We start from the raw sequence: 12,615 nt of genomic DNA, 5'->3' as shown, positions 1-12,615 counted from the left end.
CCGTCTCTACTAAAAATACAAAAAATTAGCTGAGCATGGTGGCGGGCGCCTGTAGTCCCAGCTACTCAGGAGGCTGAGGCAGGAGAATGGCGTGAACCCGGGAGGCGGAGCTTGCAGTGAGCTGAGATCACGCCACTGCACTCCAGCCTGGGCGACAGAGCGAGACTCCATCTCAAAAAAAAAAAAGAAAGAAAGAAACTGATGGAAAGACGGCCACCTCCAAGGAGATAGAGAGATACAAGGTCTGGCTCACCTGTGGCAGTGGGAGAAAGATGAGACAACCATTTAGGTGAGTCAGAAGAATTCAGGTAAATTTTTTAAAAAATTACCAAATGTCAATTGTGGGTTAGGAAGAGCCACAGACACTCAGGTTATTTCCATAGACCTCAGTGGGTACTCAAAAGAAATACTGGGCAGGTAACCTGAGAAAACCTCTCTTGGTAGTGCTGGCTTATGGGAGGGAAAATACAAAGGCCAACCTATACCCTTCTTCTCTAAAGAATAAATACCATAAACCCCTGGGAAAGGGCAGCAAACTCTGTCACTCCTGAGGCAGCTGGGGCAGGATAAAAACAAAAACAAAAACAAAATAAAACAAAACAAAACTCTATGCCTGGAGGAGGGCTAGGAAATTCTGGGCAAGACCACTGGAGGTGCTTTCTCCTGGGAAACGGGCAGGAGCACCCAGAAAGATCCACTCCCAAGACCCAGGGAAACAAACAGGGCCTGCCTAAGACTGAGGCTGAACCAGGACAACAGAGAAATCCCCACTCCCTACCACCAGGTTAGCAAGCACCCAGGAACAAGCAACAGTATTCTACCACTGAGACTGTACTGAGGCATAGGTGCACAGAGAAATCCTAAAGCTGAGGGTGGCTGGACGCAGTGGCTTACACCTGTAATCTCCAGGGGCTAAGGCTGGAGGAACTTGAGGTCAAGAGTTCGAGACCAGCCTGGGTAACATAGCAAGACCCCGTCTCTAAAAAAAAAAATTAAAAAGTAGCCAGGCATGATGGCACACGCCTGTAGCCCCAGCTATTTACTCAGAAGGCTAAGAGGTAAGTTTGATCTCAGGAGTTGGAGGCTGCAGTGAACCATGATGGCACTACTGGCATTCCAGTCTGGGTGACAGAGTGAGACGACTGAGTGAGACCTTATTTTTCTTTCTTTTTTTTTTTTTTTTTGAGACAGAGTCTTGCTTTGTCACGCAGGCTGGAGTGCAGTGGTACGATCTCGGCTCACTGTAACCTCTGCCTCCTGAGTTCGAGGGATTCTCTCGCCTCAGCCTCCAGAGTAGCTGGGACTACAGGGGTGCACTACCACGCCTGGCTAATAAGCTGAGGGTATGGATGGAGGATAACCACTGAGAAAAAGCCTCCCTCAGGCAAACCAACCATAAGCTGGCAAGGAAACACGAGAAGAATTTGAAGCCACTGGTGCACCTAACGTAACCATAGCAACAATAACACCCAAACACAACTGTCTCCTGACTAGGAGTTCAAACTCCCAAACAGTCTAGCAAAGAAAAGCTGTACCCAGTTCCCAAAATAAATGCTATGTACCTCAGTCTCTACTGCTCCACGTACCATATCTAGCAATCAATAACAAGTTACAAGCAACATTAAAAAAGCAAGAAAAACAACCCATTATCAAGAGGTAAAGTAATCAATAGGACCAGACTTAGAGATGACCCAGATAATGGAAACATCAAACAATGAATTTAAAATAATTGTGTTTGATACATTAAAGACTCTACTGAAAAAGTTGAACAGCATGAGGAAACAAATGTGGAACTTTAGCAGTGAGATGAAAACCAAAAGGGTTAAAATGGAAAAAGTAAAAAAATAGAACAGAACATCAAGTTATGGGGCAATACCAAATAGCCTAGGTAAATATTTTTTAAATACATATTTTTGGGTTTTTGGGTTTTTTTTTTTGAGACAAAGTCTTGCTTTGTCGCCCAGGTTGGAGTGCTGTGGCGCAATCTCAGCTCACTGCAATCTCTGTCTCCCGGGTTCAAGCAATTCTCCTGCCGCAGCCTCCTAAGTAGCTGGGATTATAGGCGTGTGCCACCACACCCAGCTAATTTTTGTATCTTTAGTAGAGACGGGGTTTCACTATGTTGATCAGGCTGGTCTCAAACTCCTGACCTCATGATCTGCCCGCCTCGGCCTCCCAGAGTGCTGGGATTACAGGCGTGAGCCACTGCGCCCAACCACATTTTTGCTCATTTTTAATAACTTTAGAATATAACTGACCACCCAAAACAAAAATAGTAGTAATGTATTATGGGATTATAGCATATTTAAATGTAAAAATGTCAAGCTGGGCACAGTGGCCCACACCTATAATCCTTGCACTTTGGGAGGCTGAGGCAGGGGGAATCATTTGAGCCCAGGAGTTTGAGACCAGCTGGGCAACACAGCAAGACCCTATCTCTACAAAAAATACAAAAATTAGCCAGGCATGGTGACACACACCTGTAGTCCCAGCTACTCAGGAGGCTAAGACAGGATGATCCCTTGAACCCGGGAGTCAGAGGTTGCACTGAGCTGAGAGATCGCATCACTGCACTCCAGCCTGGGCAGTTGAGTGAGACTTGGTCTCCAAAAAAACAAGTGAAATATCTGGCCAGTCAGTGGGAAGCCAAAAAAGAGAGGGAGGATCACTTGAGGCCGAGTTCAAGACCAGCCTGGGCCACATAGGGAGACCTCTGTCTCTACAAAAGGAAGGAAAGAAAGAAGGAGGGAAGAGGGAAGGAGGGAAGAAGGGAGGAAGGGAGGAAGGAAGGTGAACTGGCTGTATTAACATCAGACATTTTCTGTCACGGTACTTATTCTTCAGGTAACAATTGATAAAAAAGAATAAATAATGGCAAAAAGCTACTAAGACTTGATTTTGAAGGAATTTGCATTTAATTAATCACAACAGTAGCTACATACATTCCAAAAACAGCAGTGCCTACCTGTGTGAGACACGTTGTCTATCCTGTCCCCAGAGTAGATCTGCAGACCCTCTGTAACAATGGACTGAAAATCGCTGATTCAAAAGGCCAATAATTAAGACATTACCTCCAGCTAGGCATTATGACAGAGTCATCAAAATTCTACCAGATCACCCTCCTGAATTAGCTATCCTTTCCCTCAATTTTTATCCATTTCATAAGAGAAATTGCTACTTCCAATTAGTTACAGGTGCAATGAAAAAAAAGAGAGAAATTGGTATGTAAGGATCATACACAATATCAATCTCTCTTAGCCTGGGTAACATGGCAAAATCCCATCTCTACAAAAAAAAAAAAAAACACGGCCGGGCGCGGTGGCTCAAGCCTGTAATCCCAGCACTTCGGGAGGGCGAGACGGGCGGATCACAAGGTCAGCAGATCGAGACCATCCTGGCTAACCCAATGAAACCCCGTCTCTACTAAAAATACAAAAAAATTAGCCGGGCGAGGTGGCGGGCGCCTGTAGTCCCAGCTACTCGGGAGGCTGAGGCAGGAGAATGGCGTAAACCCGGGAGGCGGAGCTTGCAGTGAGCCGAGATAGTGCCACTGCACTCCAGCCTGGGCGACAGAGCGAGACTCCGTCTCAAAAAAAAAAAAACAAAAAAAAAAAACACAAAATTAGGCTGGGTACAGTAGCTCAAGTCTGTAATCCCAGCACTTTGAGAGGCCAAGGTAAGAGGATGGCTTGAGGCCAGAAGTTTGAGACCAACCTGGGCAACACAGCAAAAACAAAAAAAATTTTTTTTTTTTGAGACAGAGTTCTGCTCTTGTTGCCCAGGCTGGAGTGCAATGACACGATCTTGGCTCACTGCAACCTCCGCCTCCTGGGTTCAAGCGATTCTCCTGCCTCAGCCTTCTGAGTAGCTGGGATTACAGGCCTGCGCCACCATGCCTGGCTAATTTTTTATATTTAGTAGAGACGGGGTTTCACCATGTTGGTCAGGCTGGTCTCGGACTCCTGGGACCTCAGGAGATCCGCCTGCCTTGGCTTCCCAAAGTGCTAGGATTACAGGTGTGAGCCACCGCGCCCAGCCAACAAAAAAAATTAAAATTTTTTTTTTTAAATTCCTGCAGTCTCCTGCAGCAGGTAATAAAGGAATTTAACAGACTACTAAAATTTCCCCATGAAAATTAACCACGAAACTGCCACAAGCAATTTTTGGAATAAATGAATTTATCACAATTCAATTACATCAGAAAACGATGGGATGAAATGGGGGAAGCTCAATTACAAAGGAAGTTTTATAAACTGGATTTGAAACCAAAATTTCTGTAATGAATAAAGGAAAAAATGCTATTGAGAATGTTTGGAAAAACTCAAAACCATTTTTACTGTGTACTCTCACACCACAACAATCAACACAGAAGAGTTCTGTGAGCAAATGTTGGGGGGAGGGTTCCCCACTAACAAGCAATCATTTCTCCCCAGGGACACCAGCTGAGTGTCCTCCAGTTCAATCTCAACACTATCTACCTGGAAACAGCATCAGATCCCACAGCGGAAGGGCTCAGTCCCACAGACTGCCCCTCCCCCACAGGATACCTGGCACAAATCCAGGCCTCCTGAACTTCTGACCGAACTGTTTGAAGTTGGGGCTTCCAAGACCCCTCTTTCAGTTCAATTATTTTGCTAGAATGGCTCACAGAACTCAGAGAAACACTTACTTACATTTACTGGTATATTATAAAGGGTGTTACAAAGGATACAGATGAAGAGCTTTGCAGAGCCAGGAAGGGGGAAGGGTCACAGACTTTTCTTGTCCTCCTAGGGAGAAGTACCATCCAGGAACCTCCACGTGTCCAGCTATCCGGAAGCTCCCTAAACCCCCGGCCTCTTGGGTTTTTATGCAGGCTTCATTACATAGGCATGAGTGATTAAGCCACTGGCCATTGGTGATCAACTTAACCTCACCCTCCTCCTTCTCCCCTCCCCCGAGGTTGGGGGTAGGGCTCAAAGTCCCAACCCTCTAATCCTGACTTGGTCTTTCCAGTGACCAGTCCCCATCCTGAAGCTCTCTAGGGGCTGCCAGCCACCAGTCATCAGCATACAAAAATACATTACTTTGGTCTTTCTAAGTATTTTAGGAGTTGTATGCTAGGAAATGGGCTGAAGACCAAAAAATAGTTTGCTGTATCACAGAGAAATACATCAAAATATTTTTATTTCCCCCTCTGGTTGAATCAAAATCTTAACTGTGGTGAAAACACAGAAGACTTTTTCTTATAAAACTCTGAGTTTATGGTTGGGCGCAGTGTCTCACGCCTGTAATCCCAGCATTTTGGGAGGCTGAGGCGGGTGGATCGCCTGAGGTCAGGAGTTCAGGACCAGCCTGGCCAACACAGTGAAACCCCATCTGTGCTAGAAATATAAAAAATTGTCCAGGCATGATGGCGGGCGCCTATAATCCCAGCTATTCGGGAGGCTGAGGCAGGAGAATCACTTGAACCCGGGAGGTGGAGGTTGCAGTGATCCGAGATTGCGCCATTGCACTCCAGCCTGGGCAACAAGAGCAAAACTCCGTCTCAAAAAAAAAAAAAAAAAATCCACCACAATTGGGAGGCCAAGGCGGGCAGATTACCTGAGCTCAGGAGTTCGTGACCAGCCTGGCCAAGATGGTGAAGCCCCGTCTCTACTAAAAATACAATAATTAAGGCCAGGCGCGGTGGCTCACGCCTGTAATCCCAGCACTTTGGGAGGCCGAGACGGGCGGATCACGAGGTCAGGAGATCGAGACCATCCTGGCTAACACGGTGAAATCCCGTCTCTACTAAAAAATACAAAAAACTAGCCGGGCGAGGTGGCGGGCGCCTGTAGTCCCAGCTACTCGGGAGGCTGAGGCAGGAGAATGGCGTGAACCCGGGAGGCGGAGCTTGCAGTGAGCTGAGATCCGGCCACCGCACTCCAGCCTGGGTGACAGAGCGAGACTCCGTCTCAAAAAAAAAAAAAAAAAAAAAAAAAAAACAATAATTAGCTGGGCATGGTGGCAGGTGCCTGTAATCCCAGCTGCTTGGGAGGCTGAGGCAGAAGAATCACTTGAACTCGGGAGGCGGAGGTTGCAGTGAGCAGAGATCACACCACTGCACCCCAGCCTGGGTGACAGAATGATACTCTGTCTCCAAAAAGAAAAATAAGAAAAAACCCACCCAATTACTCTTCAGAAAGAGTTGTAATATAAATAAATATATAATTTATTTTTATAATAAATTACAGTGTTATTTAACATGTAATACTAAAGAATTGTTAATTATGTGTAAGCCATTCTCTTTACTAGTATTGTGTTCATACTGTATACAAATAAGTAAAAACTCTTTGTAAATCACACAAACAAAAGAAAAGACAGCGCAACAATATTCACCTGTCAAGAAATACGTGAACATCACACTTTCATAAGCCACCTCCTCATAAATGGGTCCAGTACTGAGAAGGAAATGAAGTCCCTGCAGCAAGGCCTAATTTCACTTGTCTGCCTCGGCCACATAAACTCTGCAACAAAGAGTGGGAGGGAACTGATCAAAAAATGAACCCTTTTAACCTGAGAAAGCTGATTTTAAAAAATATGTATATATATATTTACGTAATTTTTAAAAATTAACCAAGAAAGCAGCAGAATGATATTTCCTTGTAAAATCTAAATTTTACATGCCCGGCAGGGGCAGTCCTAATTACTGGCAGGTTCCAAGACACCCACAGGGTGGGTATAACTGAAGCAGTCAGTCCAAACCTGTCAGAGAACTGGCCTTGTCACATTAAATCATGCATGTCTAGGCAGCTCTGGGGCCCCAGGTCCCGTGGGCACCGTTTGCATAACTTTTTTCTTTTTTTTTGGAGACGGAGACTCACTCTGTCGCCCAGGCTACAGTGCAATGGCACACTCTTGGTTCACTGCAACCTCTGCCTCTCGGGTTCAAGCCATTCTCCTGCCTCAGCCTCCCGAGTAGCTGGGACTACAGGCACCCGCCACCACGCCTGGCTCATCTTTTGTATTTTTAGTACAGACGGGATTTCACCATGTTAGCCAGAATGGTCTCGATCTCCTGACCTCGTGATCTGCCCACCTCAGCCTCCCAAAGTGCTGGGATTACAGGCCTGAGCCACTGTGCCCGGCCTGCATAACTTTTTTAGAAACTAATCTACATCCAAGAGATTACAGCAGGAAACACAAAGGTCAGCAAATTTCTTCTACTAAGAAGTTCCAGGGAGATGGGGATCATAAAAGCGGTATATGCCATAAAAATACATCCATGGCCAAATAGGGAAGGAGGACAAGGAGAGGAAGAGAGGAGAAAATCAGGCTGGTGGTTTTCCACACACTTGCCAGGAAAATAAACTCCAGTATAATGACTTGAATGACGATCTGAGATCAAAGTTGGGAAGCAAAAGCCATCTGCACAGCACACACAGGACCCGAGTAATGCAGGTGGCCTGGGCAGGTCCCCAAAGGGCCTCACCGCCACCAAAAAGAGGTGGAACTGATATCAGGAAGCAGTCACAGCCTTTCAAGTCTGCTCCTCCCAGATCTGAAATCTGGGAGCAGCTCTGAGAGATAAGCTCCCGATGGCTGGGCACTGAACTGCCGCCCTGCGAGCTGAGCTGGCCCTGGCTTTTTCCCCCATCAAGGGCAGAGACTGAATTCTTTTTAACTGTGTCACCAAGCCCAGGGCATACAAGAGGTACTCAAAAACGTGTTCGCCGACACCCTGATTCCTATTTATACTGACCATTACACAACATGTTTGCTTAGAGCCCAGCAAAGAATTTTCAGAATGTTTCACGTCTATCTCCCCACATTCAGGACGAGAGATAGTCACACAAGATGACAGGCTATGGGGACGCTCAAAAGAGCCATAATCACCGGGGCCACGTGGGTTCCCCAGCGCCAGCAGCCCAACGCTCCAGGCCCCAACACGCCGCAAAACCTTGCGGCATTCTCTAAAGTAAATGGACTGATTTTAAAATGATAATCGTCATTCTTGCGAAAGCCCCAGGAAGCCTGGCTCCTGCAGTCCTGAGCCCGCATCTTTCTCCGCCCCACCGCGGCCACCACACAGCACAGGTTCTCTGTCCTGCAGTCGGAAGCGAAGTCACAGTCCCACTCTGGGTCACCGTCGCACAGTCTCACGCTCGCAGCGCGGCCCGCACACACAGAGTCCCGGTCACCCTGGTACCTGGGGTTTCCCTCTCCACACACACCCCCGGTCTCCCTCACACTCGCCGCGTCGCCAGCACACTCCAAGACTGGCTCCCTCGCGGTCACCATCAGCCTCCGGGGCTCGCACCCATACAGCATTTCTCCCACACTCGGCCCTCACGCTCGAGGTCCCTCGCTCCTCGTGTAGCCACCCCTCAGCCGCAGCGCCTCTCGCGCGGCCCCGACCGGCCAGCCCCGCGCCGTTTCTGGGCCGCATCCCGCTCCCGACGGCGGTGGCCAAGACCCAGAGGGTTCCGCTCCCACAGAACGCGGCCCGGCCCCGGCCCCTCTCCCCGCGCGCCCGCCCATGGCCCGGCCCGTTACCTCCCGGTGGCCCGGCGCCGCCAGGATGCTCGGTCGCGCCGCCGTCGCCGCGGCCGCTCAGGCCCCGCCCCGCCACGTCACCCGCCACCGGATCGCGATAGCGCGCGCCGCGTCGGGACACAGTTCCGTGCGGGGCCAGCTGGCGGCGGCGCTTCCAGGCCCCCGTGGCCGCCACGGCCTGGCCGGTACGGGGTCCTCTGGCCCAGACCGTGAGCGTGGACGCCCGACAGCCCCCGGTGGCCTCGCCAGGGCCGGCGCAGCCCGTGACCTGGGCCCGGCCACCCTCGCCACCCTGGAGTTAGATGGGGCCTCCGAGGGCGTCCACACCGGGACATTCCCGCGGGGAGCTCTCATCGGCCCCCGCACCCCGTTCCTATCTCGCCCTTGACCTGGGCCCGGCGCCCCCTACAGCTCACACAGGGATCCAAACGGCCTCCGCCACCGCCGGGCCACTGCCACCCTGCGTCTAGGAACCCCGAGAAGACACTCTGGGGACTTGTCCAAACACACGCACAGCTCAGATTCCCATCCCTTGAGGCCCCCGCACCCACAAAGAAACTGCAGGCTCCCTTGGCCAACCCCAGACCTCCCTGGGGCTCTGTCCTCATCTTCCCAAGAGAGCTGCCACCCCTCTTGGGGGAGCTGCACCTCCTGCCCACTTCCCCTCCCTCTGTTTGCTCCTCCATCTTCCTCTCGAGTTCCTTTTCCTCTGGTGTCTCTGGGGCTCTCTTGTCTAGAGCCTCCTGACTTCATGGGCCCCTGAGCCCTCCACCGAAATTTCCTGTCAACACCTCAAGCACTGACTTGGTCCAGGGCCCTGGGGTCTTTTCCCCCAGCCTTATGACCACAAGTGCATGTCCTCTGGTTCCAGACCATACCCAAGACCCTGCTCCCTGCCACCCAGTGACAGGGACCCAGCCAGAGATGGGCAGCACTTCAGACCCTTCCTCCCCACTCCTTCCACGGCCTACACCCTGCTTTCTTCTCCCCAGCCACAGTGGCTTCCCAATCCCTTTCCTGCTCCCCTTAACCCATCTCCACAGAGTAGGGGATGCTCCTAAATTACAGATTGCGATGACTTTGTATCTCCCCTGCCTAAAAACCCTTCCATTCTCCTCTCTGCAGGCCTGGATGACAATGCTTGAGGAGCCCTCGCTGGTGCTGCCCTCCTGCCCTCTGCTTGGAACACCTCCCGTGTCAGTGAGTGAACATATATATTTGGATCAATCGAGTTGCACCCTTTGCCTCCCAGATCAGTTCCTCCGGCCTCCCTGGCTGGGCAGAAGGACAACTCTGGACACTTGTGTCGGCACCCAGCCACTTGTCCCTGCCACAGCTTCATATAAGGTATGCCGGCTGAGCTGGGCCTGGTGGCTCACACCTGTAATCCCAGAACTTTGGGAGGCTGAGTCAGGCGGATCACCTGAGGTTGGGAATTCGAGACCAGCCTGACCAACGGAGAAACCCCGTCTCTACTAAAAATACAAAATTAGCCTATTATGGTGGCACATGCCTGTAATTGCAGCTACTTGGGAGACTGAGGCAGGAGAATCGCTTTTTTTTTTTTTTTTTTTGAGACGGAGTCTCGCTCTGTCGCCCAGGCTGGAGTGCAGTGGCGCGATCTCGGCTCACTGCAAGCTCCGCCTCCCGGGTTCACGCCATTCTCCTGCCTCAGCCTCCCGAGTAGCTGGGACTACAGGCGCCCACAACCGCGCCCGGCTAATTTTTTGTATTTTTAGTAGAGACGGGTTTCACTGTGGTCTCGATCTCCTGACCTTGTGATCCGCCCGCCTCGGCCTCCCAAAGTGCTGGGATTACAGGCTTGAGCCACCGCGCCCGGCAAGGAGAATCGCTTTAACCTGGGAGGCAGAGGTTGCAGTAAGCCGAGATCGCGCCATCGCACTCCAGCCTGGGCGATAAAGAGCAAAACTCCATCTCAAAAAAAAAAAAAAAAAGAAAGGAAACAAAAAAAACATACGCCGGCTCCCTCTGGCTTTGCAGTCTCACACCCAGTTACCTAGCCCATCAGCTAAAAGCCCCATGTACATCACACCCTGAATCAGATGTTCTCTAACACCATCAGTGTTCCTCAGGACCACCCTGCAAGATACATTTATTTGTAACCATTCTTTTCTTTTGCTTTCAGAGCTCTGTTGCCCAGGCTGGAGTGCAATGGCTATTCACAGTTGTGATCATAGCTCACTGCAGCCTCAAACTCCTAGTTTCAAGCGATCTTCCTGCCTCAGCTTCCTACTTGGGACTACAGATTTATTTTTATTTCATCTTTTTTTTTTTTTTTTTGAGACGGAGTCTCGATCTGCCGCCCAGGCTGGAGCACAGTGGCGCGATCTCGGCTCACTGCAAGCTCTGCCTCCCGGGTTCACGCCATTCTCCTGCCTCAGCCTCCCGAATAGCTGGGACTACAGGTGCCCACCACCATGCCCAGCTAATTTTTTGTATTTTTAGTAGAGACGGAGTTTCACCGTGTTAGCCAGGATGGTCTCGATCTTCTGACCTCGTGATCCACCCGCCTCGGCCTCCCAAAGTATTGGGATTACAGGTGTGAGCCACTGCGGTGGCCTTTGTTTTTTTTTTTTTTTGTTTTGTTTTTTTTTTTTTTTTTTTTTTTGAGATCTAGCTCGCTCTATCTTGCCCAGGCTGGAGTACGGTGGCACCATCTTGACTCACTGCAGCCTCCACCTCCCAGGTTCCAGCGATTCTCCTGCCTCTGTCTCCAGAGTAGCTAGGACTACAAGCCATGTGCCACCACACCTGGCTAATTTTGTATTTTTAGTAGATATGGGGTTTCACCATGTTGGCCAGGCTGGTCTTGAACTCCTGACCTGAGGTGATCCACCCCCCCTTGGCCTCCCAAAGTGCTGGGATTACAGGCGCGAACCACGGCACCCGGCCTATTTCACCTTTAAAGTCTTGCCCAGGCTGGTCTCAAACTCCTGGGCTCAAGCAATCCTCCTGCCTTAGCCTCCTGAGTAGGTGGAACTACAAGCGTGAGCCAGTGCACCCAGATGTCCCCATTCTTTGGATGAGGAAACTGAGGGTCAGAAGGCTCCCCAGACAACTTGGCTGTAGCTAGTAGAGCTTTGAACCCTAGTGTGCTAGTCCTAAAGCCTTCTCTGATTCCATGCCCTCTCTCTCTGCAGCTATGAAACTGAGGGTGACAGTGAAGCTAAAATGGGTCAGGGGTGAGTGGGGTGCCATGAGTAGGGGGGTGTCAGGGCCAAGCAGGGAGGTTGGGCAGGGCCTGGGGTGAAGCTCCCTTTCATGTTGTCATCCTTTTACTGAGGCCAGAGCTGCAGCTGGACCCGAGTATTTTTACCCCAGGCATTTTTACCCTCACTCTGGGTCACCCTGTCCTTCCAGGGTTAGCTAACAGGTGGTTCGGTGAGAGGGTTCAGAGCGCCCTCTTGTGGCCTCTGGTGTATCAAAGCCTGGCGCCCCAGCTGGTGGGGCTGAGTGGACAGAACTGGGTACTGGCTGGGCTCTGGACTACAAAATTCAGGCCAGGACCATATCCCCTATCCATGTTTCCCTGTCTCTGTCTCTATTTCAGTCTTTGTCCATACTAGTCTCAGCCCAGTAGTCTCTTTTCCTCCCTTGATCTCTCTCGTCTGTACCTCCCCAGGGGTACAGATGGCAGGCTGATGAGCTGAAGATGCAAAGAAGGGTGGCATCCTAAAAAGAACTCTAGGTTCAAAGGATGCTGACACTTGCAAGCTGAGGGAAGACAGAGGCTGGGAAGGAGGGTCTAGTCAGGTGACTGCAGGACTGTCCTTGCTCCCAGCTCCTGGGTGGCATGTGGGGCCTGCTGACCAGGCAGAAGCAGGGGGAGGACAGGACCCCATTTCCACAGGAATGTTTCAGGTTCTGGTTCTTAGTCCCAGGAGGGGAACTGGATTCCAGGAGAGAGGGCAGGCGGATGAAGTCCACAGAAGGGCACAGGAACCATGCTTTGATGCTGACAGAACCTGTCAAGGCTCCTGTAAAGGCCCAGCCCCTGATTTCCTGCCTCTCCAGCCACCTTGTACCTCCAACACCTCCCTCCCCTCATGCTCAGAGCAGAGCGTAGGCCAGGGCACC

The 12,615-nt window shown here is 50.6% G+C and overlaps 1 protein-coding gene across 47 annotated transcripts in view; it reads right to left on the bottom strand.

Moving 5' to 3' along the window:
* Positions 1-8,576, bottom strand: part of SLC7A6 (solute carrier family 7 member 6) — a 41,417-nt gene extending 32,841 nt beyond the window's left edge. For 11 of the 47 annotated variants that reach the window (XR_012429053.1, XR_012429062.1, XR_012429054.1 and 8 more), the window contains exons 1-2: positions 8,518-8,576; positions 6,361-6,488 (exon numbers count right to left, since the gene is read on the bottom strand). Coding sequence is in view for 5 of the 47 variants with exons in the window: in XM_074027451.1 (XP_073883552.1) it covers positions 6,361-6,382 (22 nt within the window). In the remaining 42 variants the exon portion in view is untranslated. Of the gene's footprint in view, positions 1-2,965; positions 3,040-4,673; positions 4,824-6,360; positions 6,491-8,211 lie in introns of those variants that run through there. The other 36 variants (XR_012429060.1, XR_012429052.1, XM_074027452.1 and 33 more) reach the window with 9 other exon arrangements.
* Between the last annotated feature and the right edge of the window lie 4,039 nt (positions 8,577-12,615).

This window comes from Macaca fascicularis, chromosome 20 (genome assembly GCF_037993035.2).
Source record: "Macaca fascicularis isolate 582-1 chromosome 20, T2T-MFA8v1.1".
NCBI classification, from domain to species: Eukaryota; Metazoa; Chordata; class Mammalia; order Primates; family Cercopithecidae; genus Macaca; species Macaca fascicularis.
Note: the sequence above shows the minus strand (reverse complement) of the source record. Positions and strands in the feature narration are given on the sequence as shown.